A 25,344-nucleotide genomic window follows, 5' to 3' on the forward strand; every position below is an offset into this window, starting at 1 on the left:
AGTAGGCGGTATGCGACTGAATAGAGCTGGAGTTTCTTTAGCCGGGCAACATATGACATATGTTTGAGACCCTTTATCCTCTTGGTGAGGAACTTTTGGGGTCTTTCCAACTGCTGCAGGTGTCGGGTAAGATACATCCCAAATGGGGCATTGTACTCAATCATGGGCCTGATAAGAGAAGAGTACAGGGGCACAATGACCTCTCTTGATCTAGATGTGAATCCCTTCATGATAAGGTGGGCAATATAGAAGGTCTTCCTAACCACTTTGGCAATGTGAGTGTCAAATGAGAGGTTACTGTCAACTTGGGTCCCTAGGTCCCCGATTACCTCTTCCGTACTTAATGGATTACCACCTATGTGGTAATTTGTGGGTACCTTGTTTTTCCCAAAGGGTATGACTATACATTTTTTGGCGTTCAGTTTAAGGCCATGGCTCTGGCACCAATTATCCGTTTCTATGAGGCCTCTCTGAAGGATGCTTGTGTCTGCTGGAGTATCAATTATGGCGCCCAGTTTGCAGTCATCTGCGAACTTTGTCAGCCACAATCCTCCTACGTTTGCTTGCACCTCGGAAAAATAAATGCCGAACAAGAGGGGTCCCAGGACTGAGCCCTGTGGGACACCGCTTGTGACTGGCATAGAGTCTGACATGGCTCCTGCAATTCTGACCTTGTGGGTTCTGTCCTTGAGCCAGTTTGCAACCCATCTTGTGACATATGGGTTTACATTTAAGCTGGTGAGTTTGTCTATGATGTCCGAGTGGAGTATTGTGTCGAAGGCTTTTGCAAGGTCAAGGTAGGCTGTGTGAACTGCCTTACCCTCATCAATGGCCTTAGTGACTGTTTCAAAAAAAGTCAACCAAGTTCAAAAGGCAGGATCACCCTTGACAAAGCCAAATTCAAATTGGGTAGGATCCAATGTCTGTAGGTCCTCAATGTCTTTGTTTATGAGATCCATAATGATCCTTTCCATAGCTTTGCAGACCAGGCTCGTCAAGCTTATGGGGTGGTAATTTCCAGGGTCCGTAGAAGCACCGCCTTTGTGGAGTGGGACCACTGTTGCTGTATGCCACTCTTTGGGTATGTATCCTGTAGTAAGGCTAAGATTAAACAGCAGCCTTATGTGCGGGTTTAGTTCCTCTTGGAGTTCATGTAGCACACAGCCCGGGACACCGTCCGGTCCCATTGATGCTGTGTTTTTAGCTTTGGAGAGGGCGGCTCTCACCTGGGCATCTGAGATGTTAGGGAGGCTACACTCTGCTGGGATAGATATTTCTCCTTCTGGGGGGGAGGGGGCAGAGAAATTTGCACTGAACCTGTCTGCCAGAATGTTGGCAATGTCTGTGGGTTCAGTGTATTTTGTCTCATTTTGGACTAACTCTGAGCATATCTGGGAGTTTCCACCCAGGTTTCTAACATAGCTAAAGAAGGCCTTGTGATTGTCCTCTGTGTCTTTTGCAATTTTTCTCTCAAAGTTGGCCTTGGATGATTTTATGAGTGATCATAGTTTTTTGCTAGTACTGATCAGAGATGCCTTCCCTTTTAGGGATTTTGCTCTGTCATGTAGTAGCTTCCTCCTCCTGTTGTAAAGTTTGTTAATGGCTGGGGTCCACCAGACAGGGCGCCTGCCTTTGGGGGAATGGGTCTTGGTTTTATTAGGGATTGCATGATCCATGCATTCTTGAAGGTGCCCGTAGAAGGCATTTATAAAGGATTCAGCGGTGTGGGTTGTGGTTTCCACTGGCCCAGGGGCCTTGAAGGATACCACTTCAGTCTTAAGAAGTGTGAAGTTGGCTTTTGAGAAGTTCTTCACTGTGGTCTTTTGTGCTTCCGGTGTTTGGCCTTAAGGGCTGTGACTGTTTAGCACACTGACTTTGTGAACTATGTGTTGCATGTGCTATGTCTTGAGGTAGTGGTCGCTTGGGTGTCTGCTTTGGAGGCCTCTGTTGTTTTGGTAGATTTTTAATCAGAGCCTCCGAGTATGTTTTTGTGTGTTTATGTGTTTGGTTTGCAGTTGTGATAGGTCTATGTGAGCATTTTGTCCCCATGTTTGTGATGATCAGGTCTAGTATATTATCTCCTCTTGTGGGAATGGTGACTAGTTGTTCCATCGCATTTAAGTTTATGAATTCTAGGAACCTTTGGGCTAGGGTGCTGGGGCTTGATTAATGTTCCCAGTCTATGTTTGGGTAGTTGAAGTCTCCCAATATGATGGTATTTGGAGAGACATTCATACTCTCCAGTGTCTTCAGGAAGGCTGAGTGGGGTTCCTGAGTTTGAGAGGGTGGTCTGTAGCATGCTACAAACTGTAGGGCAGTTTTGCCTATGGTTAGTTGCACCTGGATAGTCTCCGATGCTTTGTGCGTTGCCACTAACCTGGAGGTGTGGGTATATTTGATGAATATGGATACTCCCCCTCCTTTTGTGGTTCGGTCCAAGTTTTGGGGCCGGAAAGCATGATATGAGGTAAAACCTGGTAGTGCTGGGGTGCTCTCGGGAGCCTTGAACCAGGTTTCAGTCACTGCACAGACATCGATGTTCTTCATACTGAGGAGGGCTTCGAGAGCGTGCATCTTGAGGTTTAGACTTCTGGCATTGAGCAGCATTACCCTTAGTTTTTTTTCACTTGTGTTTTCTAGGGAGGTGGGTTTGTCTTTTGAGCCTTGCCTAAAAAAGGCACTATGGAGGTGGCAAGAGCCTTGGCCAATATCCGGAAGCCCAGGGGTGACAGGTGCAAGCCATCCCTTGCGAAGCAGCGTGACTTGTCAAGCATGTCATCCCAAGCAGACAGACATTGGATCCCCTTAGAATGACACCAGTAATTAAGCCAATTGTTAAAGCTGATCATTTTGTCTTTGTACTGTGGCATCATTCTTAGTGAGAGTACGATGCTGCTCAGGGTCAGGGTCATACCAGCCTGGGCTACATAATCAGAGAGCTCCTCTATGTCTCTTTTCATGTAGTCCAGGGAGGTACGTCTCAGGTCATTCACACCGGCATGGACAATGACTGAGTCATATTTGTACTTGCTTTGGAGTGACCTGAGTGCTTGTGTTATGTGGCGGATTCTAGCGCATGACAGGCAGCTTACTGTAACCTTTTCCTTGTTCAGTCTGGTGAGCGGGACATCAGTGTGTCTGACTATGGAGTCACCTATTACAAGTGTATCTGGCATGTTGTTTGGCCTTAAGGGCTGTGACTGTTTAGCACACTGACTTTGTGAACTATGTGTTGCATGTGCTATGTCTTGAGGTAGTGGTCGCTTGGGTGTCTGCTTTGGAGGCCTCTGTTGTTTTGGTAGATTTTTAATCAGAGCCTCCGAGTATGTTTTTGTGTGTTTATGTGTTTGGTTTGCAGTTGTGATAGGTCTATGTGAGACTGGGTTTGTGGTGTGCATGGTTACCTTCTCCTCCTGACTGGTTTTGCCAGTACTGAGTTGAGAGAGCTCAGCCTCCAGTTTGGCTATATAGTTGCATCTCTCACATATATTTGTATTTGTTGGGACTAGGAGAGGGTTGTCTGTGTACATGAGGCAATTGTAACATTGCCTCAAGATTCCCAGATTCACCAGCTGAACAGGAGAGGATGCCAGCAACTGACCCTTCGACATGCTAGAATAGTGTAAAGGATTGCTGTGTAACTGAGTCAGAAAGGACCTATAGGGAAATGGGTACTCAAGGGGATTTAGGTGAATGAAGTACTTTATTTTTGTTTAAGAGTGCTTTACCTGTATAAAAATGCTTTAGGAGCAAGTGCTGGGCTTTTCAGATAGAGAATAGACTGTTTAGACTGCAAGTAGAGCAGTTCTAAGGGAAAAATTGAAGAGCAGACTTTGCGGAGCCAGAAATAGTTTAAACTTGATTAACCGGCGCTGCTCTATGAGCAACTTCGCGCAAACTGAAAAAAGCCTCATGGTTATCCTTATCTTGGGAAGCTAGTTTTGCCTCAAAATTTGCTTTTGAAGACTTCATTAGTCCCCCAATTTGCTTGTTTAGACTAATGAGGGAGTTTTTGCTCTGTTGTGCGCATTCTCTATTATATCTAGATAGGATTTTCTTTCTTTTGTTGCACAACCATTTATACAGGGTGGCTTGTTTTTGTGGTTTGTCCTAGGTTTATTTTGGTCTGGTACTGGCAGGTCTATGTGGTTGTTTATACAGTTGTGCAGGGCTTTTATGTATGCCACCACACAGGCTTCTGTTTTGGGGGGAACTTGGAAACTAGCTATGCCGTCACTTAATGAGATAATTTGCCTTAGAAAAGTTCTTAAAGATTTTAGGGTTAGGTGGAGGTTCTACTTTTATATTTATTCAAGGGGGATCGCTTTGCGATCTGATCTAACTAGTGAGGACAGCACATTTGGGAAGTGCAACTCTCTCCTATATTTGTGAGTTATCAGGCCTAGGATATTTGTACCTCTAGATGGAGTGCAGACTAGATGCTCCAGGGCACTTGCATTGACAAAGTCTAGAAATCTTTGAGCCTGCATGTTAATGGTCATGTGTGCTTCACAGTTAATGGAAGGGTAGTTGAAATCACCCATAAGTATGGTATTGGGCTAAATGGTAAGTGATTCTAGTAAATTCAAGTATGAGATATGGTTTTACTGGTTCATAGTGTGGAATCTGTAATTAGCAAGGATACGGTAAGGGATTGTTCTTATGGTTAGGTGGACATGGAGTAGTTCAAGCATGTCATATCATTTGACCAGTCTCCAGCTTTTGTACTTTTATGTGCAGTGGGTGGTCAGACCTTGTGAAAGGCATTATAGCCTTGCACTTCCGCAGTACTTTCCATGGCTTTGAATTATGTCTGAGTAACTGCACAGATGTCAGCATTCTCTACACTAAGGAGTGCTTCCATGGAGTGTAGTTTTTTACTGAGAATCCCAACATTCAGCAGTAATACCTTTAGCTTATTCTGAGTAGTGCTATGTTGGAAGGTTTGTCTGTTTAGCTGTGCCTAAAAAAGGCACTAGAGGGGTGGATAATGTTAAATATCTGAAAGCCTAGTGGTGACAGCTGAAGACCATCCCTGGAAAAGCAGTGTGGCCTGTCAATTGTGTTTTGCTGGGCTGACCAATATTGGACCACTTCGGAATGACACAGTAGATGAGCCAATTATTACTCAATAATTTTCTGCTGGTATTGTGGCATCATCCTTAGAGATGGCACAATGCAAGGGCCATACCAGCCTGTGACATATTCTGAGAGCTCAATCTTATCCCTCTTCATATAGTCCAGGGAGGTACATCTCAGGTCATTTACGCCATGGATTATGACTGAGTCATACTGGTACTTGGGGTTTACTGACCTGAGTGCTTGCATGATCTGGAGAATCCCGGCCCCTAACAGACAACTAACTGTAACCTTCTCTTTATCCAGCCTGGTGAAAGGAACATCAGTATATCTCATAATGGAGTCTCCTCTGACCAAATATTGGGTTGTGTGGTGTTATACTTTATGGTCTTGGTAGATGAAACATTATGAGGTGTAGTTTTGTATGTTGTGGTGGAAGTTGCCTTGTTTGTGTAATTGCAGAGTTTCTGAGAACTGCATCTGGGAGACCTTTGAGGTTTGGGTAAGTTTGATGTGAGCACATCTAAATGTGTAGATTTGTGTGTCTGGTTCTTAGTAAGTGTGGTGAGAGTTGTGTGTGTGTGTACACGTGTCACTGACAAGCTGTTTGACATTTTTTGTGTCTGTGAGTTATGTGTTCAGTGACACTGTGTAACTACATCCCTCACATAGTGCACTTGTCTGTTTCAGAATTAGGTAGGTGTCAGTGCAAATGATCTGAATGATACATTGCCTCAGGATGCCCATGTCCACCAAGCTAGACGAAGAGATGGTAGGAAAGTGCCTATCCATGGCTGCAGGTCCTTAACATGTGGTTTACAAGGGAATAGAATGGGCGGTGTTTGCAATGGGATGAGGCATGGGTGCTTAGTGTAATCTACACTATGTGGCAATGCTGCCCAGCATGCAAAACACTTGCTCTATGAGCACTGATAGTTTTGAGTGCTGTAATAATGTAATACAGGCCTAACTAAATGTGGAAGTGCTGCTTAGCACACAAACTAGTTACACCTTGAGTAGCATGGGACTGTGGAACATTTTACAGGTAGTTTTTATAGGGAAAAGTACAACGTTTAGTGACTGCATATATACAGCTCACCGCTAACTGCTGCTGCACAAAGAGCATCATCGAGAAACACGAGGCTTATATACAAGCAGAAAAAAGCAAGTTTTAAAGTAGATGTGCCTACAGGCCAATCACATAAGCACACAATAAGATTTCCACCAGCAATTCCCACCTTGGATAAGTGAAATCATCCCTCTCCTGCCACAAGAGTACAGATATTGCCCCCGTTAATGTAAAATGACTGGTTTGAAGCTCAAGCATTAGGAAATAACAGAAACAGATGCCTAAAAGCACTGAAGACAGGAGATACAGTGTATTTTATTAGAGTACTACAACTGCAGAACAGCAGCCCTTACAGCAGTGGTAAAAATGCAACTTAAAACCCCAAGTAAGTGCAGGAAAAACAATAAACACAGAAATCTTTGACAGTGCAGTAAAAACAAGCAATACAAGTGCAAAATAATACTTTATTTGTATATGATATTAAGAAAAAGGATGAAAACAACTCTTTATATAAACATTTAAACTATATAAACATTTGAGGGACTATCCTACACAATTTTTTGGTTCATAGTGACTGATCTGGTTGATTTAGGGCAGCGTGGGGGGGGGGGCATGTGATGACTACCTTGAATTAAGGTGGCAGTAAAGAATGAATGCCATCCAAGCCCCTGGCTTTAATGAAAATGTGCCCATTATGAGCTTACTAAAACTTAGGGCATCTTACTTTTTTCTTAAGGTTATTAAGATTTTACATCACAAGTTAATTTTACTTCTTATTCTTTATTTATAAAAAATAAGGGGGTTTATATATATATATGGGTCTACTTCTGATTTTCAAAAACACACTTTCTTGACAACCAGAAGATCGAACCCATTTAAGTGAAAGTCCACTAAATCGAAAGTGCACTTTCGCTAAAGCTGGTTCTCCAAAGCACATTACAGTGGGGATAAGGAAATGTATCCTTTTCCCCACTGCAGTGCGATCTCGGAGTTAGTATATTTAAGTAGGGGGGTGTGGGCAGCACAGCCCCCCACATGGGAGGAGCATAGGGGCTTGCCCCCTGCAAAATACTGTTTATTTTTTTGTTTTTTTTCTGGTTCAGAGAACCAGCTTTTGCGAAAGCGCACTTTCGCTTTAATGGGTCTCGATGTTTCTTGTTTGAGATAGTGAAATTTCAAAACATAGACCCATATATATATATATATATATATATATATATATATACATACATATACATACACACATATTTTTGTTTTTGGTTCATAGTGTGACCTGGTTTTAATTTAGATAATGAACTTTGTACATTTTTATGCATATTTTTGTTTTTGGTTCATACTGTGATCTGGTTTTAATTTAGATAATGTACTTTGTTCATTTTTTTTAATATTGGATTCAACCTGCAATCACATTATTTAATCATTCAATTATTTTATTGTTAATTGATTTTATTGGGAGGTGGGACAAGTGTGTATGTGTGTGTATATTCTGGATGGTTTGACTGTTATTTTGTTCTGATGAAGTCCAAGTTATAGGTAGGTAGGTACAAGGCTATCTGCCCGAAGGCATTTATAAGTCTAGCCAGAATGTGTTAGTTTTCGCCGCCCCCTTAGATTAGTTCCCTGTGCCTCTGTCCAGCAGAGCCACTGAAGTGATCCCCGGGGTAAACGTTCTGTTTCCCATCCACTCGTCAAGGTTTCTTTTAAAAAGTGTTAATAAACAGCCTCTGCAAGTCTTGAACCCAGGACCCTGCACACCATAGACAAAGTGATTTACCACTAAGCTATGCCAGATATAAATGGACAAAAGTGCTTAACGTTAATAAAAGTTCATAGATTCGGCAGATTTTGGTGTATGATCTTCTAGTTTCAGTTTTTTATCTTAAATTTATTTTTCTTGCCAAGGTTGGCATCGGATGCAAGCAAAATCGCTCAAACTCTATGGCGGTGGTACCAAGAGATGGGCAGCTCTGAATAACTGAACAGGTTAGAACAATAAAGCTTTATCACCCCCCCATCATGCCAGTAGTGGCTATGAATAAAAGAAAATATGGAGGGTGGAGAATATCAACCACAGATGGACCAAAGCTGTCACCAAGCTTTGTTTCCATTATAAATGGCAGCTCGGATTCTTGTAATACATTGGAGATAATGGCAGCTTATTACAGACAAAAGCAGCATTACAGCTAGAGATATTGCTTGTATCCCCTCAAACTTACCCAATATCACCACTTAGCACACTAGACAATGTAGCCCTACCAAAACACAAGCATCTTAACCCTATTCATTGCTCCTTAACCTAAAACTTCTGATCTCTCCCTAAATCAGCAGTCGGCATGATGGAGTTTGCCAGTTTGTGTAAGACACTGGAAACTACCGCCCCATTAGCCTAACGAGCCTGGTCTGCAAGGCTATGGAACGTATCATCATGGAACTTATAAACAATGACATTGGTAATCTCCAAACTCAGGAACCCACCCAGTTCGGGTTTGTAAAAGGCAGATCATGTCTCCTAAACCAGATAGACTTCTTTGAAGCAGTCACCAAAGCCGTAGATGAGGGTAAAGTGGTTCACATAGCCTATCTAGATCTCGCCAAGGCTTTCAACACCATCCCCCACTCTGGAATTATAGATAAACTCACTAAACTAGCTATAAATCCCTATGTCACAAGATGGGTTGCCAACTGGCTCACTGACAGAACCCACACTTTGAAAGTAGCAGACTCCAAATCCAACTTCAGACCAGTGACAAGTGGAGTACCACAGGGTTCAGTCCTGGGTCCTCTCCTGTTTGGTATCTACTTCTCTGAAGTACAGGCCAACACAGAAGGTCTTTGGCTAACGAAGTTTGCAGACGACTGCAAACTAGGAGCCATAATCAAAACTCAAAAAGAAGTGGACATCCTACAAAAGGGCCTCACTGAGACAGATGCCTGGTGTCAAAGCCATGGCCTCAAGCTCAATGCCAAAAAGTGCATTGTCATCCCTTCTGGTAAAAACTCTGTACCCATGAACTACCACATAGGTGGTAGTCTACTTAACACCGAAAGTGTGATAAGAGACCTTGGGACACAGGTGGACAGTAGTCTCTCCTTCGATAATCACATCGCCACAGTAGTCAGGAAATCCTTCTACGTGGCACACCTCATCACAAAAGGTTTCTCATCCAGGAAAAAAAGAGGTCATTGTTCCCTTCTACTCATCACTCATTAGACCCATTATAGAGTACAATGCCCCTTTTGGTATGTACCTCACAAGACATCTACAACAACTGGAAAGGTCACAGAAATACCTCACAAAGAGGATTACCGGCCTCAGAGAAGCCCTATGCAGACCGTCTCAAAAAACTGCAGCTTTACTCCATTGCATATCGCCTACTCAGAGGCGATCTCTGCCTAATACACAAATCTATGTCAAACCCAGAGCTTTTAGACATGCTCCACTTAAAGAAATCCCAATCCCTACGAGCTACATGCTCTAGGGACATAAACCTCGTCACCACAATAAACAGAACATGCTGGAGGGATAGATTCCTAACCCAGAGATTTCCCATATTCTGGAACAAACTACCTATCTATATCAAACAAAGCTCCTCATTAGCACTCTTCAAGAAAAATCTTGATGATTGGATGAGAGATACGAAATTCACCCCGGGGATCACTTCTGTGGCTCTGCTCGACAGTGGCACAGGAAAATAATTTTCTTGGGTGGCGAAAGCCAGGGTACATTTGGCTAGGCTTATATATGCCCTAGGGCAAATAGCCTAGTACCTACCTATGAACACCCACGGAAGTAGCGAGCACCTGTCCCTCAACTTAGGAACTTTACAGCCCATGCAGTCTCCTGCAAATGACAAATACATGCCCAGGAAGGCAAAAGTGTATAAAAGGATGGAGGGCCAAGAACAGATTCCTGCCTGAAGACATGGTACGACACTAGATGAAAATGATCTATAAAACTGCAGAAGTATTGCATGGCAAATGAATATATAAAATGTGGCGAGTTAAAGTAGTAGCGCCAGTAGTTAGCTATAACCTTTTCACAATTCAGAAAAATGCACATTAATACAGTTTTCCTTCCAACTGTACTCTAAATAATAACAATAAGTAAAATATGCCCCCAGCGTTTGACTGAACAAATTGAGAGGGGACAACTGAAATGAACACTTACTGTCTTGCTATTATCATACCTCTCAAATGTCCCTGATTTTGACACAACTTTATCTGTGTTTCTCTTAATCCCTCCCAAAAATGACTTTTGGAAAAAAAGAGGTGAATATCACTTAATAAAGAATAACAATAATTAGAGATAGACTTCTTGTACTTCAGAAAATGTATATCAATTCACGTTCTCTTATTCTGTCACTGTCTCGTGTTAATGGTATTAATATTTTAAGCAGGAGTGTGGCAAGCAATTTCCATTTTGTACTCACAAGCTCTTAGTAACCCCCCCCCCCTTGAACACCCTGTCACTTAAAAATGTATTCATCCCTCAAAATGCTGCCCCAAGCACTTAATAAATGTAAGTAACATTTTCAGCTGCCCCCTCCTAAAACTATTACAGATATTGTTTTTAGATTAGCAGTATTGTTGTTGGAGGTATTAGACAGTTGTAGCCATACTGTGATGCTCAGAAAAAAACAAACAAAAAAAAACATGTACTCAGTAGAGTACAAAGAGCGTGCCTGGTTTCACCCTTGATTTTAAGTGTGTCCCTAATTATTTCTGGATTTGTCTGTCCATGATTTGTTGACAGGTATGGTACATACCTCTCAAATGTCAAAGATTTTGACTCAAAATGCTCTGCACTTCCTAATTCCTTGATAAACTAGTTATCTTTGGAGAAAAGGTGTTTAATTACACTTATTTATTTGACATTTATTTACCTGGAAAGTCTGACTGGGCGGGTGCCCATTTTCAGTGGAGGCCCGAGGAGAAAAGCTCCAGAGACAATTATCATATTATATTAGCTTATTACAGAGCAACAATGAACGTTTTCACATACAAGAAAGAATATACAATAGTGGATAGCACATAATATTTACATATATTACAGAAAACATACTTGCACAATAATTACAGCTATTACTAAGAAGACTATATAGGAGACAAGTGGTGTTTACAATATGATTCGGATCAGTACGAGTCTGCTTGACAGCTGATTTTTTTGTTTATTATAATGTACTTTGTACACATATAATACAGGGTTGAGAGAGGAGAGGAATTACAGGTGAGAAAAAGTAGGAGACAGAAATGTATGTTTACTAGTGAAGGGTAGGGTATGGATAGGGAAGATGCAAAAGGGAGAAAGAAAAGTTAGGGGACTGTATAGTGGAAGGTATAGATACAAGAAGCAAGAAATGGTCAACTGTATAAAATATAATAGCAAGATGGGGGGCAATGCTGTCACAGTTACAGATTAAGGCACTAAATTAGACGGGCAAACTTCTTTTACTTCAGCAAATGCGTATTAACTTCCACTCTCTTATTCTGTCAATATCTCAAGTTAATAGTTGTAGCATTTAAATAGTGGTCCTGATTATTTCTGAAGTTGTACCTAATTCTAATGAGGTCTGCCCAGATTCAATTTTAGGCTGTACTCACAGAACAGCACTTTATGTACCCATAGCTCTCAACTGTTCAGATTTTTCCTTCATATTTATGGTCTTTTCTTCATAAAATGTGTGGTTTTCTGGGAAATTTCTGGGATGATCTAAAGATTGAAGTCACTAAATAATGACAGACATTTGAGTTTCAGACTTCATATCCTTCAGAAAAATGCATGCCAACATAAATCCTCTTACTTTAATGACTAAGTTTATTAGACAAGTTATTTAAAATACGTCCCTATTTTTGGGCCTTTGACACCGACCCCCTCCCAAATTATGTCAGGGTTCGTCCAGATTTCTTGCACTAGGACACTGAGTGGTATATAATATATGTACCCGTTTGTCCCTTAGAAGTAGTGATAATCTAACAACGTCATAGTTTACGCGGGAATTACTGGGCAATAAATGAAAAACATTTTTATCGGCATTAAGGCGCTGCGGGATAGGTTTGTTGAAAATGTCGATCCAGGGGGTGTTTACATAATGCCAGCCCACGCAACAGCACCTTTGTCCTCCTGCCAGGAAGTAACGAATAACAACATACTGCATGGCGGCCCATGGCACCACTGTTTAGATACCAGTGGTATCGACTTGTTTCACAACACGCCGATTTACCACACACTTACAAACGCAGTGACAACGCTCCGCTCACTCTTAGACGGTATTCAGGACGAGGAAGCCAGTGGGATGTATCCAACGCTTACCATTTAAAACACAGTCATTACAAGGCTGTCGCTAGACCAGTCGGGATGGGTACATCCCCCATCAGCTCGAAAGCCACCCTCGCCAGCTGGGAGTCTCTGCGGTTGGACAACCTGGCTCTTCGGTCCCTTCCCATAGACTCGTCTAAAGTTAATGTTCCCAGGCAGGTTCCTGGGGCTTGTTTCTCTATGGTGAGGCCTACCCCTGTGGAAAATCCACAACTTGTCGCTTTTTCGGCGCCAGCTTTGGCACTACTAGGGCTGGTCAGCGAGGACGCAAACCAGTGGGAAGAGTTGCTATCAGAATATTTTAGCGGTAACAAGCTGTTTCCGGGATGCGAACCTGCAGCTCACTGCTACTGCGGGCATCAATTTGGAAACTTCGCCGGGCAGCTGGGAGACGGAGCCGCAATGTATCTTGGCGAAGTAATAAATGACCAGGGGGAGAGGTGGGAGATCCAGCTCAAAGGGGCTGGACCAACGCCTTATTCCAGGTAAAGAAATGAAATATTTACTCAGCAACAAGTAACAACGTCTGTGAACTCTTGTGGGGATAAACAAGTGTCAACATTTTATATGTAACGGAACATGTGAGATAATGTTATTACATAAGCTTGACACATTAACCCACTGTGGACGCACCCTTGGAAGGGACTGACAAAAACGTCAGCATTTTTACGTAATTTACTAATTTGATGCTACAACCATAACTGAGGAAGCTTGAATCACACTCTCTGCTGGGAATGCAAAACATACCTCTCAACTGTACAGATCTGTGCCTCAAATTGTTTGCTTTTCGAAAAATTGTGTTTTTTCTGGTAAATTAGTGGCACCTCATTTAGAGAAAATAACAGGCATTTGAGTTTTAGATTTCATACCCTTCAGAAAATTTATGCTAATACAAAATTTGTTTTTCTATCAACAAAGTTTGTAAGAACAATATTTAAAAAGTATCCATGTTTTGGGGCTTTTGTCCCACCTTTATTAATGCCTTTGTCCAGATTTCTTGAGGTATGCTGAAAGTTTGCTTTTTTATGTGGTTTGATAAATTACACACTAATTGTAGGGCTTTTTTGTAATTTGTATAACAAAGTAATGTATATGAAATTAATGATTGCATTGGGGAGAGAGTAAAATATTTGGAAACTTCACTTGAACAGTTCAAGTAAAACCAGTGAATAAATACACACATCATACCTCTCAACTGTCCATATTTAGCCTCTCTTTTTTTTTTTTTCTCTTTTCATCATAAAATTTGAGGCTTTCTGCCAAAACCACTGGGGGCTGAAGTCAATAAATAATGACATTAATTTTCAGTTTGACTTCATATCCTTTAGAAAATGCACATGACACATCCTGTTCTAGCAACTTTCTAAGTTTATAAGAACCATTTTTAAATTCTGTCCCTATTTCTGGGCTTTTGTCGCTCTATTTTAGGCTTTGTCCAGATTTCTTGCACAAAAAGGTTGAGAAGTATGATATGTATATATTGCCTGTTTTAAAGGGTGTAGCTATCATCAGCCTGTACTTAAAACAGAACATAATTCTTATAATTTTTTGGTGGGCTGATGAATGAGATTTTTTTTTGCCATTTATGGCTCCCCACAGTTGACCATTAGCTACTTACATTTCCTGACATCATCCATTATGTCTGTCGGACCTGCTTTAGTCTCTCTCAGGCTATACTAAATTTATGTCCAGGGTCGAACAGGCAATCAAGGGACATAGGGCAGGATTGTACTGTTATCAGGGAGTGTTTTATTTTATTTATTTATTTTACTCCCTGTCCCGGCATACATCCAGTAACACCACAAGGATGGGGATGTAGAGTGGGCGCCAGCACTTTACTGCCCATGACTTCTGCAAGGGGATAAGGTCAGCAGGGCTCCCGGGTCACTCTCAGAAAGTACTTCGCAGTTGTATACCCAGTTTCCACCTGGGAAATTAAGCCATGACAGTACGTACCAAGTACATGCACCTGTCATCACCCCCCCACTTTCTGGTCGGGCATGCTCATTCTCCCTGCCTGAGTCATCAATTGCCTTAGTCACATAACCTATCACCTGTCCAGATTTTCACAGAATGCCCAGATTTTTATCTCGTGTTGTTGGTCTATTCCTCATAAAATTTGGAGTTTTCTGGATTTTTGTGGCAAACCAGTGAGGAATGAATTCATAGGTGTGTACTAGGCTAATGACCCTGGAGCCTTTACAATCCTAGCCCATAGGATTACCCTGGCATCGTTCCTCCCAACCTTAGTTTCCAGTGCCTCTGTTGAGTAGAGCCACTGGAGTGATCCCGGGGTGAATTTTCTATTTCCCATCCACTCATCAAGATTTCTCTTGAAGAGGGCCAGTGAGGTGCTCTGTTTGACATGCATGGGTAGTCTTTGGGTTATGAACCTGTCCCTCCAGCACTTTCTGTTAATTGTGGTAATGAGGTTGAGGTCTCTGGAGCATGTGGTTTGGAGGGATTGGGATTTCTTTAGATGTAGCATTTCTAACAGAGCTGGGTTAGACATGGCTTTGTAAGTCAAGCAGAGATAGTCTCTAAGTAAGCGATATGATAATAACAGGCATTTGAGTTTGTCTTCATATCATCCAGAAAATTTATGGTAACACAATACTTTTTTTTTTATTCTATCACCTTTCTCAGTTTATAAGAGCAGTACTTAAAACTGTCCCTATTTTTTGGGCTTCCCCTATTATTTTTGGCTTTGTCCATTTATTTTGTGCTAAGAGGTTGAGAGGTATGTGAGTCATCAAGCATCCAAGTAACAGTTTCATCTCTGGTCGCCTGGGGCATAGGCAGGGCTTTATCTCTACGCCACTGTCGCAGGTTAATGACCATAGGATTTTTAGACAAAGGTGTAATTTTGTAAGGAATGGTAACCTGTTCAAATTAAGGCTGTCTTGTCAGCGGAGTGTCATTATGACATCAAATTGAGTGAATCAGTGTCAGGCAGTCAATCCAAACCTCCCTCATTGTTTTTCCATGCACCTGGGTTTCTAGTCAATGTATTTTTTTGGGGGTCACAGTCTGTTTGGTAGGGAGCTGGCATTCTGTGCTGTTTTTCCCATCCTCAGACTAGTACCAGGTGGACTGCTCAGTAGTATGGTTTTGATGAGCTGTTAATCTTCTACTTCAATGTGCGGGTATATATTACATCCTCAAAATCCATCTTCATCAAATACGAATTCAGTGACACCAAACCACAGAAACACACCCTTGAAAATCTTTCCCAGGGTAAGTAAACACTTGTACCCTAGCACACCGCACTAAATCAAGCTTATCCAAGTGGGGGACTTTGCCGCCACACCTCCTTAACTCTATGCACCAACTCTGAAATCATACTACACTAGGGAAAAGTGCAAAGTTGTGGTATTGGCCAAGTGTTTCCTTACTCTGGGAAAGATTTCACAGTTCGCAGAAGTAAATTTTAGTGTTTAGGTGTTGCTAAATTCGTATCTGATGAAGATGGGGTTCACCCAAATGTGCCGGGTATGATTGCTTGCTTATCTTAGAATGACATTAGTATAGGTTAAAACTTTTGTCATACTATTTCATGTATGTTTATTTATTTATCATTTTTTTAACTGGGAAAGTCCGACTTGGAACAAAGCCAATTTTCAGTGGAGGCTCAAGGAGAAATGCCCCAGGCGCATGTCTTTGTAATGTGGGAGGAAACCCACACGAATGCAGGGAGGACATGCCGACTCCGCACAGAAGGCACTCCAGCCAAGAATCGAACCGGAGAACCTCTTGCTGTGAGGCAACAATGCTACCGCTGCATGACTGTGCCGTCCATGTTGACTGTTTATATATTGGTGATGAAATTGGTGACCAGCTTCTCTGATAAATAGTGTAGTCATGACATTAATTTATAACCGTAGTGTGGTGTGGGGGTGCGTGTGTGTGTGTGTGTGTGTGTGTGTGTGTGTGTGTGTGTGGGGGGGTTGCTATAAGGTAGCATTTACTCATACCTGACTATGACATTTCGTCAGTTGGGCTTCACCATCATTACCAGATGTGTGTGTTGTAGTAACACATCCGATAAGCTGCAGTATATTATTTATTTTTTTTGTTGACTGGGAAAAGTTTGACTGGGTAAAATCCATTTTCAGTGGAAGCCTCGGGAGAAAAGCTCCACATTTGTTACACGATGCACATTTATAATTGCAGGGTAAAAACATCTGTGCATGAGCTTATTTACTTTATTTTTAATATTTCTTACATGACCTTAACATTTTAACACAAAAAGGGAAAGAAATTAACATACGCATTTGGCCAATTATTGAATAAAACAATAAAGTACAATAATGGTTAATGTATTTGTAGCATGATGGATGCAGGGAAAATATCAAACAGGTAATTTTGCGGTTAGTGATAGTTTACAGACAGGTAGTAATCTAGTTCAAAAACTGATGAAAGAGATATTTAAGGAGAAATTGTGGAAATGAGCAGGAAGGTAAATGGACAGGGGAGGAATTGTAGTTAGTGGCTAAATGCAAGGAGGAAGACTAAGAATTTAGGAAATTCGTGCCGTACGAGGAGGAGCGATACAGTAAAAGTCATCTGAGTAAAGCTAGTCAGGCGAGCAAGAAGAACAGAGCCATCTTTGGCACAGGTGCTGTTTAAGCAAAGTTTTGAAACTGTTTAAGTTTTCTATCTGTTTTTAACTGTGTGGGGATGTAATTCTAGAGTTTTAACACATATGGGAGTAGAGTGTCTCCAGCAGTGTTGAATGCCTGACTGATATGTAGCCAGAGTTTATTGTTAGAGCGAGGGTCTCTGCTGGGTGAGATTATTGTTGGAGCGAGGGTCTCTGCTGGGTGAGATTATTGTTGGAGCGAGGGTCTCTGCTGGGTGAGAAGGGTAGCAGAGTAGTTTGTAATGCTTTGGCATTTGTACATGAGAAGTATTTAATAGTGGAGTGCCTATAAAGGTGCTGTGGTAAAACTAGTCTACTGCTGATCCATTGTTGGAATAAAAAGGTACTATGAAAAGTCGGTGCTGCATTCAGCAGAAGGAAGTGGGCCACAGCTGTGAAATAATCTTTTGTTGAAGTGTCTGAGGAGAAAGGTAAATTAGCATGCTGTCTTAGTGTCATTTCTGCCAAAATCCATTTCAGCATGATCATATATTCTTTGTGCAGTCAAAGCTACACATCATTTGTAGATAAAGCATAGGCTATCTGTGTTGCAACATTCTGAAATGCATAGGTTTTACTGACGGTCTGTTTGGAACAGGATTCTGCAATTTGTTTGTCAGAATCGGTGTTGCTCATTGTGTTTTAGTTTTTCAGGGTCACAGAGCTTTCGGGCTGTTAAACTTTTCCTGTGTCCACCAAGATTCAGCAGTCTGACAGTAAGCATATTTAGGAATGCATGCGTGTGTCATGATGATGGGGAGTGCAGAAAAGCTCAAGTGCAATCTTTTTATTGTTACTTTTGTTTTGTAGGTGTGTTTTTTTATATATAATGCAGTAGTCATTCATTATTTACCAAGTTGCTGAGAGGACTGCTGAAAGTAGACTGAACTGAATGTGAGGGTTTGAAATGTCTTTATTGGCACAGCGAAAAGTGCACCCTAGAACTAAATAAGAAGTTATGTACTCACCATAACGTTCCATCTGAGTAGGTATCTTCATTTGCAACCTTTGGGATACGGATCCGAGCCGGCAACTTCTATCACAGCATAGATCCGAGCTCCTAGCTCCTCCCCTTACCCATAATCCCCTGCCTACCCTGACTGACCTCAGATCAAGTTTGCCCCATAGCACAGCTGATAAAAGTGTCCCAAAGGATACAGATGCTAATAACCTCAAGAACGATCATTTTGATCAGGGGGAAGGAGGGGGGGAATGGTTGCAGACAAATGAAGATACCTACTCAGATGGAACGTTATGGTGAGTACATAACTTCTTAATCTGAAGTAGAACTTCATTTGTCAGCAACCTTTGGGACAGAGTCCCCAGCTACCTAAATCTTGGGTGGCCTTCATGGAAGGATATTCCGGAGCACCGTAGAGCCAAAGGACGCCCTACCTCGGGGGACGACATCTATTTTATAGTGGCTGATAAAGGTGTGAGATGAAGCCCAAGTGGCTGCGGAACAAATGTCATCCAGTAGAACCCTAGCTTGAAAGGCTGCAGATGTGGCAATGGCCCTAGTAGAATGAGCATGGACTCCTTGAGGTACAGGCCTTCCCGAGCTCTGATATGTTAAGAGAATACAACTCGAGATCCATCGAGAGAGAGAAACTTTAGAAACTGGCTTTCCGAAATTACTTTTGGCAAAGGAGATAAGGAGATAAACAACTGATCGGATTGCCTATGATCAGCAGTTCTATGAATATAAAAACGTAGTTGTCTGTGTACGTCTAAGGAATGCAGCTTGTACTCTCCTTTGTTTTGAAAGTTGGGGAAAAACACTGGGAGATTGATAGATTGATTGATGTTCGCTTCTGAAGATATCTTGGGTAGGAAGGACAGATTGATCCTGAGGTAAACCCTATCCGGGTGAAAGACCAAATATGGTGGTTTGACACAGAGCTTGCAATTCCGATACTCTTTTGGCTGAAGTTATGGCCACCAAAAAAGCTGTCTTCCAAGAGAGAAATTTGAGATCAGCCGTGGCCGCCGGTTTGAAAGGGGGACCAGTCAAGGCCTGTAAGACTAGGGATAAATCCCACCTCTTTGACTGGAGGCCTAAGGAGGAAGGTACCCTTGAGGAAGGTCTTACACAGTTTGGAAGTGATAAGAGGGCCAGACTCTTGCCCCACGTGATAGTATGAGATTGCTGCAAGTTGTACCTTGACTGTGGAAGAACTAGCCCCCTGGTGAAAGCGAGAGGTTAGAAAATCTAGAACAGACGCTATCGGGGCTGTAAAAGGGTCTAAACTACAGTGTTCTGCCCAAATGGTGAAGCGTTTCCACTTACTCCGATAAACCCTCCTGGTGGAAGGCTTGTGAGCTGCTACAAGAATGGCTTTGACAGGTGATGAGATACCGGGAGTCCTTATGAGGAGTGGAACTGGAGCAACCAAGCCGTCAGCTTAAGGTTGACCAGGTTCTGAGTCGGAAGATCGAGAGGGTGAGAAATGAGATCCGGGAGGGGATCCGGAATCCATGGCGGATACACTAGGTGAGACCATAGGTAAGGGAATCATGTCTGACGAGGCCAGAATGGGGCAATAAGGATCATCTTGCTCCCCAACTGCCTGGCTTTCTGCAATAATTTCAACATCAGGGGAAGAGGAGGGTAAGCATAAAGCAGACCGGGAGGCCAAGCATGAACTAGAGAGTCTCTCGGGGACTCCCCGGAGGGGGGATCAGAGCGAAGTAATCGTTGCATTTGGTGTTTGAAGGAGAGGCAAAAAGATCGCAGCAAGGTTGCCCCCATCGGGGAAATACTTGCTCTGCAACTCGAGGGTTGAGAGACCATTCGTAAGGAGTCAGGATAGTACGACTGAGTCTGTGCGCTAGAATGTTGGACCGTCCCGAAATGTGCGTTGCTATGAGAAAGTGGTTGGTGGAAATCGCCCATTCCCACACTCTCATGGCCTCGCGGCAAAGGGGGTAAGACCTGGTTCCCCCCTGTTTGTTGATGTACCAGACGACTGACATGTTGTCTGTTTGTACTGCAATCGTCCCTACCGGTAGAGAGCTGTGTAGTGCCTGCAACGTCAAAAGCACCGCCCTCATCTCTAGGATGTTGACATGCAAAGAGGTCTCTACGTCGTTCCACGTGCCTTGGACTGTCCTGCCTGAAAAATGCCCCCCCACCCCAGGCAAGAAGCGTCCGTGTCGACTGGCGGTGGTAATGAGAAGGGACGTCCCGTGTGGAGATTGGGAGACTGGAGCCACCACACGAGCGACCTTCTGCAAACCTTGCTTAAGGAAATGGAATGAGACAGGGGGTTGCGAGACAGGGACCATTGTACCTGGATGGTCCACTGCAGGACCCTCATGTTCAACCGGGCCAATGGCAGCAGAGGGATTGCAGCCGCCATAGATACTAAAGCCCTCAGGACCAATTCTGCCGAAGGAGTTTGCAATTGAAGGATGGCCTGCACGTGCAACATCAGGTTCCGAAGCCGATCTGGAGTCAAGAACACAAGCATCTGTCTGGAATCCAGTCTCGCCCCTATAAAATCTAACACTTGTGTAGGGATCAGAGAGGATTTGGTCATGTTGATTGTTAATCCTAATAGTGGAGCCAGACTGAGGAAATAATCCCTGCATGAACAAAGTAGATGCCTTGTTAGGGCCGTAAGGAGCCAGTCGTCCAGGTATGGAAAGACTTCAATTCCCCGGAGTCTCAGGTGGGCCGCTATTATCGCTAGGACTTTGGTGAACACCCTGGGGGCTGAGGTGAGGCCGAAGGGGAGGGCCCTGAATTGAAAGTGACTGGCTCCCAGCCGGAAGCAGAGAAACCTCCTGGAACGCCTGTCCACTAGAATGTGATAGTACGCATCCTTGAGGTCTATGGAGCACATCCAGTCGTCCTCCCGCAATAAAGGGAGGATGGATTGCAACGTGGCCATTTGGAACTTTTCTTTGGGTACTGCCAGGTTTAGGAGAGAGAGGTCGAGGATGGACCTAAAGTCCCCCGTCTTTTTTGGCACCAGAAAGAACCTGGAGTAAAACCCTGATCCGATTTGATCTGGGGGGACGGGCTGGATGGCTCTTTTTTGCAGAAGCTGCTGAATTTCTGCAGCAGCCGCCTCTCTCTGACTGGGTGGTACATCGGGGAGGCCTCTGATTCTGGGGGTTACGATAAAGGGGATTTGGTAACCTCTGGATATAATACGAAGCACCCAGTGAGCCGTTGTTATGGACTCCCACATTGCTAGGTGCCTCGAAAAACACCCCCCCGACTGCCTCCAGAGAGTAAGCAGCCGGGTAACCCCTCAGGGGTTCTGCGTGGGCCTCTCAGAGAATGGTTCTCTGGACCCAAAATTCCTGGGACCCCCTCTGCCTCTGGGGCGGTGTCCTCCCTGTCCTCTGCCACGAGAGGACTGGTTGTCCTGAGCAGACTGGGATTGATGCGATTTTCGGAACCACATCTTCTTCTGACCCTTTTGATTCTTGGAAAAGGATATCTGGCGCGCAGAGAAGCGGACTCCGGCAGACAGTCTTCCCGTCTTTCTCGCTCTGACAAGAGTGTCGCGAATGGTTTTGCTGAACGGTGCAGAACCATCAAAAGGGGCATTCGCGAATGACGCCTTAAAGGGTTCCGAGAAGTCACAGTGATGGAGCCAGGCTTGTCTCCTCATGACAAGCCCGACTCTGCCTGCTCTAGCGGCTCCCTCCGTAGCATGAGACAACAGCCGCATAGAGGTGTTAGAAATAGAGCAGAGGGTGGCCAGGCTCCCTCCGTAGCATGAGACAACAGCCACATAGAGGTGTTAGAAATAGAGCAGAGGGTGGCCATTCGGGAGGAGTACAGATCCTTGTCTCCCTCCGACATGGACCCTGGGGGGAAGCAGCGTATTCCTTAATTAGATCCTGTTGCATCCGAATAACGTGTGCCATGTAGTTCAAGGCCCTCCTAGAGAAGGTCGCTGAACTGAAGGCCCGCTTCCCAAGACTGTCCATTGCGCGAGACTCCTTGCTCGGAGGATGAACCCGTGGGGCTCTCCTGGGCCAACTCTTTCTTGGTGGCTGCAGCCACCAACATGGCATCCACAGGGGGACCTCTGCTCCAGTGTGATCTCTCTGCAGGGGTGCTTGGGGATTGGCTCTACGGTGTCCGGTTCCTTCCAAGCCCTAGTGGATATGAGATCCACCAAGGGGTCGGGTGGAGGGGACACCCAAGAGGTAGATGGTCCTGCCTCAAACGCCTCAAGGAATACGGACTCATCAGAGGAAGCCTTGGGGGCAGACCACCCACCCCTGATTTTGAGCATTTCCATGATGTCTCTGAAGGAGACATCCTCGGGGGGTGACCTAGGGGAGCCTTCCCCTTCATCTAAGTCCGTAACTTCGGTGAGACTCTCAGGGGAGTCTATGTGCCTCCTCTTGCACTTTGCCTTTTGAGGAACCTCCTCGGGGGGGGGGCTGTCCGAGGAGTCCTCACGGGCTGTATTTTGTTCCACTGGAACTCCTAGAGGCGCTGAGGCAGGCTGCCCCGAGGGCCGGATGAGGGGAGCCAGGACCAGATGAGAAGGAGTGCGGGAGGGAGCTGAAGCAAGGACAGGAGGCCTGGAAGCACTCGAAAGTGCCCTCTCCACTGCAGCGAAAGCCGAGGGGGGGCTGCTCTCTGACGGATCCAAGACCCGACTCCCACTCGGAACCGAAGCGGGGATCGGACCCGGCACCAAGAACGTCGGATCCGAGGGACCAGTGTGCTCCGACCGGGACGGAGCCGAAAGCACACCGAATCCCTCTTATCCGAAGCTCAGCCCATGGCTCCCGAGAGGTCGGATCCAACAAACTCGAGGGAGCCGTCTGAGCCGACGTGCCCAGCACGGTCGGCTCTGACCCACCCCCGGATCCAACGTGGCTCTGCTCCGAGCGCTCCGAACCCGGAATGCGGGTCAGAAGGAGCAATAGGGGCAAAAAAAGGGGTTGAGCTCCCCCCCCGGAGGGGGGGGAGGCAAGAGCACTCCCATCTGCATCTGGGCCTGGATGAATCTCCTCATCATCCGGTCCATCTCCGCATCTGACATGCTAAAGGTGGACCTCGAAGAGGCCACCGAGGCCGACCTGGAATGCCGCCTCGATGACCTCGATGGGGACCAGGTCACCTCCTTCTCAGGTCCCGGGGAGAAACAAGGGGATCGGATCCGAGGAGGAGGAGACCGAGAAGACCTGGTCGGAGAAACCCTCTTTGCGGGCGGGGCCGATGAAGAGTCCTCGGCCCGCCGCTTAAGGTGCTTCTCTTTCCTGGACTCCCTATCCTCCGGAGCCAAAGCGGGAGGTTGAGTCCCGGTCGGAGGAAGGGAGGCAGGAGTGACCGCTACCGGGGGGGGTAGCGGTCACCGAAGTACCGGAGGCCGAAGCAGAGTCTGGGGGTAAAAGGACCGCCAGAACCAGCTTCGAGCTCCGATCCTTAAGTGCCCTGGGGTTGAACGCCGTGCAAATCACGCAACCCGAAGAGAGGTGTTCAACCCCAAGGCACCTAATGCACCGAGTGTGGTCATCAGCCGGTGAAAGCTTGTGACCACACTCGGTGCATTTTGAAAAAATGGCTTTAGGGGCCTCCGACATAACTAAAGTAAAGCACACTCACTAGGCCCCTATACTCCACACACACACACGCTACGACCAGCGGGGAGGGAGGAAAAATTTAAATTAAAATTAAGCTATGTAAGCTAAAAATAATAAGTTTTAGCGTTAGGTTTACCCTTGACACACACACACACACACACACACACACAATCACTCAATCAGAAAAGAAGAAAAAAACTTTTTTCTCACAAAATCGCCAAGAGCTCTGGAATCTAGCTGTTGCTTGAAGAGCGGCAAACTAGATTTGAGGTCAGTCAGGGTAGGTAGGGGATTATGGGTAAGGGGAGGAGCTCGGATCTATGCTGTGATAGAAGTTGCCGGCTCGGATCCGAGATCGGATCCGTATCCCAAAGGTTGCTGACAAATGAAGTTCCTACTTCAGATCAAATGTTTTTTTCAGTCTTTGTTTCCAGACCTATTTTAACACCTAAAATTGACTCTACGTGCTTTATTAGTAATTTTAGCTAGTTTACTAGAACATGGCTAGTGATGGAGCTTGCTATATCAACGTGATCTACTTCCCCTTCAAGCCTTTCTCTTTCCCATAAAGCATTTCAAGTCTCCTTTCTGTGACTCATGCCAGACATAAGGAAGTAACTGTGAATTCCCATGCCATTGACACAATGGGAATTCTGTGACTCACTGTCAGTTTGTATTCCTTCTGTGTTAGGCATGCTTCTTTTCTGTTGCTAATCACCCTCGTTTATGTTTAGATCAGAGCTTGCTTTACAGTATAATTTGAAGTTATCTAGCAGCAGACAGAGTTGTAGGTAAGTTGGATGCATTTGTTCTAGGTTTCTTTTGTAGTCCAGCATGAATTGACAGTCCTCTCCTCCCACACTACTGCAGAGGTGTGAAAACTGTCACTGCAACTGACAGCTCAGAATTGAAAGGAAGGGAGTGCCATTTCAAATGTTTTCCCCTCTTCCTGCAGAATCATTTGTTAGGCAGCAGCAGAAAGATTTATGCAAACAATTTCAAATTAAATTTCGTACAACAGTTGAGGATGACTTTTGATTATTTCATTGTGTACACTTTTTATTTCCTCCTTATTTCTACAAGACATTATTATGTTAACTTATGTTTGTTTTACAATCTCTTTGAGGAACATCAGCCTAGTGACATGTTGTTTTTGTATTTTCCATGACATTTGCGTCATCTCCACACATTCTGAAGGACTGTAAAACAGTAGACTGCAAACCTGTGTCTATGATGCTGGCACAGTGAAAGCATGTACCAAAAACCCGGTTTTCTATACTCCATGCAGTGAAATTTGTTTTGGTGGTGGGCTACTAATTATTTTGTGCATGTATGTATCACTTGCATAATGCAGATAACTGAGGCATTTTGGGAGCTTAATATGATCATCTCTGATTCAGCTGAAACTATTTAGCAATCCTTTAGTCCTTTATCCATATTAGTAAGTTTACTTTGAGGCCCTCCCTGCCTTTCTTTGTGCATATTTCAATCTTACTGCTACACTGGTCATATATCGAGCTGTTAATTGACAGTAGACACTACTCAGCCAAACAGTTATTCATATTTTTCACATTACTAATTTGACTTCAGTATCTTTAAAACAACAAAAGAGACGTGCATTTCGCAGAAAACATCACATAAGAGGGTTTACACCCTTCACTAAAATTGCAGCAT

The 25,344-nt window shown here is 44.1% G+C and overlaps 1 protein-coding gene across 1 annotated transcript in view; it reads left to right on the forward strand.

The window, feature by feature from the left end:
- The first annotated feature begins 12,092 nt into the window (after positions 1-12,092).
- SELENOO (selenoprotein O) overlaps positions 12,093-25,344 on the forward strand; it is an 857,804-nt gene continuing 844,552 nt past the window's right edge. Inside the window, exon 1 of the mRNA XM_044088791.1 lies at positions 12,093-12,949. Within this exon, the coding sequence (XP_043944726.1) occupies positions 12,312-12,949 (638 nt within the window). The 5' untranslated portion in view covers positions 12,093-12,311. The remainder of the gene's footprint in view (positions 12,950-25,344) is intronic.

Source organism: Protopterus annectens, chromosome 11.part0 (genome assembly GCF_019279795.1).
Source record: "Protopterus annectens isolate FY-2018-M chromosome 11.part0, PAN1.0, whole genome shotgun sequence".
Lineage (NCBI taxonomy): Eukaryota > Metazoa > Chordata > Ceratodontiformes > Protopteridae > Protopterus > Protopterus annectens.